Here is a 5,534-nt window from a genome sequence, read left to right as displayed (position 1 = left end):
GATGATAATATCTTATATACTTGAAATGGAGATATATGAGTTGTAGTTTACAAGTAGATTGTACATTGGTATTATAAAACTGCATCAGTAACTTGATTTTATAAAACATAGTGTCATGTATCATTTGGTGAGTAAATGATACAAGAATATGAGTCAATTTTTATTTGTTCCTTTTGCTCTAATGGGAAAAGTGATATCTTTAGGCCCCTCAGTGATTTGGTGTTGACTTATAATGTTGGGCCTAGAAAGGATTAAATTGATGTGGTCAATTAGTAAGTCTTATGAGGTCATCACAAATCAGGAAATCAGTAAACAAAATTTTAGACAATGATATTGATTATAATCCATGTCTCGTTTCCAAGTGATATCTTATAGAATGAAGGATTATTTTATCACTTATCTTAGGTCTAATGTATGATTAGATCGAAGACTATAGTTGCTCTGGGAAAAATCATTTGATGTTAGTTTAGAGGTTATACTAGAAATTGTAGTTATAGACTTATCAAGGAGACTATCGGATTTGGTGCCCAAGCCAATAACTAAATTGGTATATACTTAAACTATAGAGAAGTCCTTTTGGTTTTCCCTCAAACTTGGTAATTGAATAACATGACTTTTAGAGAGAGAGACTGATTTATTAGTTTATTATATGATTAATAAATAGCAATAAATGATTTATTAATATTTTTTGAGGATAATATATTAATCAGAATTAATATTATTTAATTTAGTATTAAGTAGCAATTAATTAGAATTAATTTTTGGATTAATCGGATTAATTAAAAGTGGAAGGACCTAAACTGTAACTGTTTAATAGTTGAACAAAAGGTATTCTAGAACCGTCCACGAGAGGTGGATAGTTTGGAGGGTAATTCTAGGGTTTTTTAAAATATCCTTTGAAGATAATTAGGAGATTGGATAGATACCTAATTTGAAATAATAGTGTTATATTAAAATTAGGATTTGCATGGTTTCCTAGTGCAGCTAAAAACAAGGCCTTAAACCCTCTAATTTTTGGCCATTCCTTTTGCTAGGAAAATAGCCAAAAAATTCCATCCCTTCTCCTTTCTCTTCAAGTTTTCTTAGTTGCTAGGGTTTGGGTGTGAACCATCATAGGCACGAGATTTTTGGTGCTTGCTTCCAAAAGCATCTAAAGACGGAATTCATTGATTATCTATAGGAATAATAAAATATGTATGTATTCCCTAACTTGTTTAGGATTTTTAAAAATAGCAAGGTTTTATTGGGTTCTTATTGTTCAATATAATGTTACTTTGATAATGTTATGACTTAGATCTAATAGGTTTCATGCACCCTTAAGAGTATAAGGATTATTCCACTATATTACATGTAAGACCCATCAATATTATCATATGTAGCCATTTCATTTCCTATTTGTTTGATGCTCATTCGCTATTAATTTTTGTTTGCTTGTTGATACTCGTACGTTGTTGTTGTTGTTGTTAGTTTGTTGTTACTGTTCGATTGATTACTTCCACAGGTTTGTTGCTCTTCTGATTCTCTAATTGATTATCTATTGTTGTGGTTATTTATCTACTACCAACATGAATGGAAAGGATGATTCCCTTCAGTAAATCAATACTTGACTAAATGGAAAGAATTATACATATTGGCATTATGTTATGAATAACTTCCTTCATGGGAAGAATATGTAGGGCTATATCGCTGGGACTTAAACCAAACCTTCAGTGACTCAAGCTGAGAATTTCGATTTGTTGGTTGATGCTTGGGAGCCTGATAACTCCATGGTCATTACTTGGATTAACAATTCTATTACACAATCAATTGGTATACAGTTGGCTAAATATGAAACATCAAAAGAAGTTTGGAATCACTTGGAGAAACTGTATACTCAGTCCAACTTTGTTAAACAGTGTCAGTTAGAATATCATATTAATGCCCTTCAACAAAATGACTTGAGTATTCAACATTTATTTGTTTCCATGTCTAGTTTGTGGGATCAATTGGTTCTTATTGAATCGAAAGAGTTAAAAGATTTTAAGCCTTATATTGCTAAGAGGAAAGAACAACGTTAGTTCTAGTTTTTAACGGCGTTGTGTTCTAATTTTGAAGGTCTACATGGAACAATTCTTCATTGCTCCCCTTTCCCTAAGTGCATTTTGTTGTTCATTAGTTAATTGTTGAACAGACTCGTATCAAGTCTTATGTGGATAAATGATTTAAAGCAACCTCCATTCCTAGTTCCACACTTGTTGTGCTTGTTGTTTCCTCTAATCAGTCTCGAAAAACTCCAAGGGTTGCTTATGATGAATATGCATTCTACAAGGAGAAAATTATTTGGAAAGCTCGGTGTCAATTATAAGTCAATAATGGTAAATATGGTCAGCCTCAGTTGGGACAACAAAATAGGTTTAGTCAACAAAAGTTTTGGTGACATTCACCTCGCCCTCCATAGTTCACTATTGTTGATGTTGCTCCATCAGTTGACACTAAGTCAGGTGGCAACATGCCACCATTAGGGTTGGATCCCAAGGTCTTTGAGAGTTTTGGACAATCTTTGGCTTCCAATCGTACTATTATGTCTGCATCTATGTCTCATTATGGTCCTACTTCATCCGGTACCTCATGTATGCCTTCATCTTTGTGGATTTTAGCTTCTGGTGCAACCCAAAATCCGACTCCTTATTTGTCATGGTTTACGTCTTTGTCATACATGTTATATGTCTTTGTTATGTCTGCAAATGATGCATCTGTGACAGTTGAGTGTGTTGGATCTATTTCTAATCGTCATGTGTATCTTCATGATGTTTATTACATCCCTAAACACACTTTAAATCTTGTTATGGTTAGCCAGTTGTGTAAGTGTGGTAATTAGGTGTTCTTTTCTGATTCCATCTGTATTATACAGGACGAACACACTTAGAAGGTGATTGCGATCGGCCATAGGGCAGGAGAACTTTATGTCTCGGAGGTTCTCAAAGTATCTGCTATTTTTGCCTTTAGTAGTAATTTTTCTTCTTTTTGTTTGAGTGTTTTGTCGTCTCTGTTTAATATTGGCATTCTCGTTTAGGACATGGGTCTCTATCACGTTTGAATTTTCTAGCCTCTAGTGGTGTTTTGGGTTAGTTTAACACTTGTAATATTTCTGATTGTAGTGATTGAAAAATGGAAAATTTCTATATTTTACCTATTAGTAAAAGTATGTCTTGTTCTATTGCTCCTTTTGATATTATTTATTATGATGTGTGGGGCCTTGCACCAGTATCCACAAAGGGTGAGTCGATCTATCATGTATCTTTTAGACGTGATTATACTCGATATACATGGGTTTATCTTATGAAACACAAATATGATTTTCCTAGCATTTACAACAATTTTATAGCTCTTGTTAAAACTCCACAATCTGGTGTGATAAAGTGCTTCAAGTGTGACTTAGGGGTGAACATACCTATAATGATTTTACTTAATTACTAGCTTTTGATGGGACCATACACCAATCATCGTGCACTGATACGGTGTGGGAGAATAAAAACATTGTCATATTATTGACATAACCTACTCATTGCTCTTGTCTATATAGGTTCCTAGTGCCTTTTAGGGAGAATCAGTCTTAACTTTTGTTTATATGATTAATCGTATCCCTGCTGAATTGAATTCAGGAATGTCTCTTTTTTAGAAGCTATATGGTCACCTAGTAGACTACTATTCTCTACAAGTCTTTCGATGTAGTTGTTTTGTTCTTCGTCCTCATGTTAAGAAGAGCAAGTTGGGACAGAAATTTGCTATTTGTGTGTTCTTTAGGTATGGTGTTGGACAGAAACAATATCGTTACTATGATGCTGTGAGTCAGAAGATAAATGTTTCCTGATATGTCACTTTTTTGGAACATATTTCTTTCTACTCGATTCCTGCTACAAGCCACAATGTCACGAAGTCAGATCTTCTGTATATTGATCCTTTTGATGGGGATATAAAGGCTCGAGACTCATCTATGCCGCCTGATCCTCCAGTTCATGACATACCCACTTCTTCATAGAGTTCCTCGACTCCTCCTATTCCTATGTCCGCCCGTGTGACTGTTGACATTGATGACCCACCTCGACCATCCATAAGTAGATCTACTCGTCCTATTAAGTCCGCTAATCTTCCAGATTTTGCTTACTCTACATACTCAGGACCATTTTCTTCATTTATAGCGAACATCCATCATCTGTGTGAACCTGAATCGTATAGAGAAGTTGTATTAGATCGTCTTTGGTAGAATACTATGGCTGAGGAACTCACTACCCTTCATCAGACTCATACATGGGATTTGGTTTCCCTTCCTCCTGGAAAACATATGATTGGTTTTCGTTTGGTGTGTAAGATAAAAACAAAAGCTGATGGGTGTATAGAGCGTACAAGGCCAGAATTGTAGTAAAAGGTTCCCAACATTATGGTTTGGACTATGAGGAGACCTTTGCACCAGTGGCAAAAATGAGGATAAACCGTACTATGATTTCAGATGCATCCGCTCGATAGTGGAAGATCTTTCAAATGGATGTCAACAATGATTTCTTGAATGGTGAGCTCCATGAAGAGGTTTATATGTCTCCTCCCCCAGGAATTCAGCACCATCTCGGCGAGGTTTTTCAACAAGCACCTTGTGCTTGGTTTGAGAAATTCTCCACAATGATTACCTCTCGTGGATTTGTCTAAGGTAATCATGATTCGACTTTGTTTGTTAGATGTTCGAGTGCAGGATGAATTCTTTTTTCCCTATATTTGGATGACATTATTATTAGTGGTGATGACCATGGTGGTATTGAGTCTTTGAAGCATGATCTAGCTCATCGATTTGCTGTGAAGGATTTGGTCTTGTTGTATTATTTATTGGGTATTGAGGTAGCTCAGTCTAAGAAAGAGTATCTTCTTTCTCAAACTAAATATATATATCTGACTTGTTTACATGGGTGCGCCTCTCTGACTATCAGACTGTTGATACCCCTGTTGAAACCAATGCAAGGTACTATCCTACTGACGGTGGTCCTTTTTCCGATCTGAATGTTTATCGCACCATTGTGGGAAGTTTGGTTTATATCATAGTTACACTTCCAGATATTGCTCATGTTGTTCATGTTGTCAGTCAATTTGTTACGGCTCCTACCTCTGTTCATTGGGGAGCTATACTTCGTATTCTGAGATATTTTCGTGGCACTCAGTTTCAAACCCTTTTGTTTCCCTCGACGTCTACTCTTGAGTTATGTGTCTATAGTGATGCTGATTGGGATGGTGATCGTCATGTTCGTAAATACACCACCAGATTTTGCGTATTTCTTGGAGAATCTCTGATTTCACGGAAGAACAAAAAACAACACGTTTTCTCTAGATCTTCCATTGAGACTGAGTATCATGCTATGGCTATGACTACATGTGATATTATCTGGTTACGGTGGCTTCTTGCAGATATGGAAGTTCACATTTCTTCACTTACTCCCCTGCATTATGATAGTAAAAGTGTGATACAAATTGCGAAGAATCTTGTTTTCCATGAGCGGACGAAAACACATTGA

At 35.7% G+C, this 5,534-nt stretch overlaps 1 protein-coding gene across 1 annotated transcript; it reads left to right on the top strand.

Moving 5' to 3' along the window:
* Window positions 1-4,042: 4,042 nt before the first annotated feature.
* Window positions 4,043-5,534, top strand: LOC111894577 (uncharacterized mitochondrial protein AtMg00810-like). The gene is made up of 3 exons (XM_023890645.1): window positions 4,043-4,239; window positions 4,767-4,866; window positions 4,956-5,534. The coding sequence occupies exons 1-3, from the start codon at window positions 4,043-4,045 to the stop codon at window positions 5,532-5,534; spliced, it is 876 nt and encodes a 291-aa protein (XP_023746413.1).

This window comes from Lactuca sativa, chromosome 7, assembly GCF_002870075.4.
Source record: "Lactuca sativa cultivar Salinas chromosome 7, Lsat_Salinas_v11, whole genome shotgun sequence".
Lineage (NCBI taxonomy): Eukaryota > Viridiplantae > Streptophyta > Magnoliopsida > Asterales > Asteraceae > Lactuca > Lactuca sativa.
This window is presented reverse-complemented; position numbering and strand designations above follow the sequence as displayed.

Bases quoted from the DNA above. Each gene is read 5' to 3' on its own strand.
- LOC111894577 (XM_023890645.1), top strand. From the start codon at position 4,043: ATGTCCGCCCGTGTGACTGTTGACATTGATGACCCACCTCGACCATCC. The intron at 4,240-4,766 runs GTAGAATACTAT...CATTATTATTAG, and splicing joins GTTGTATTAGATCGTCTTTG to TGGTGATGACCATGGTGGTA. The intron at 4,867-4,955 runs GTAGCTCAGTCT...TCTGACTATCAG, and splicing joins ATTATTTATTGGGTATTGAG to ACTGTTGATACCCCTGTTGA.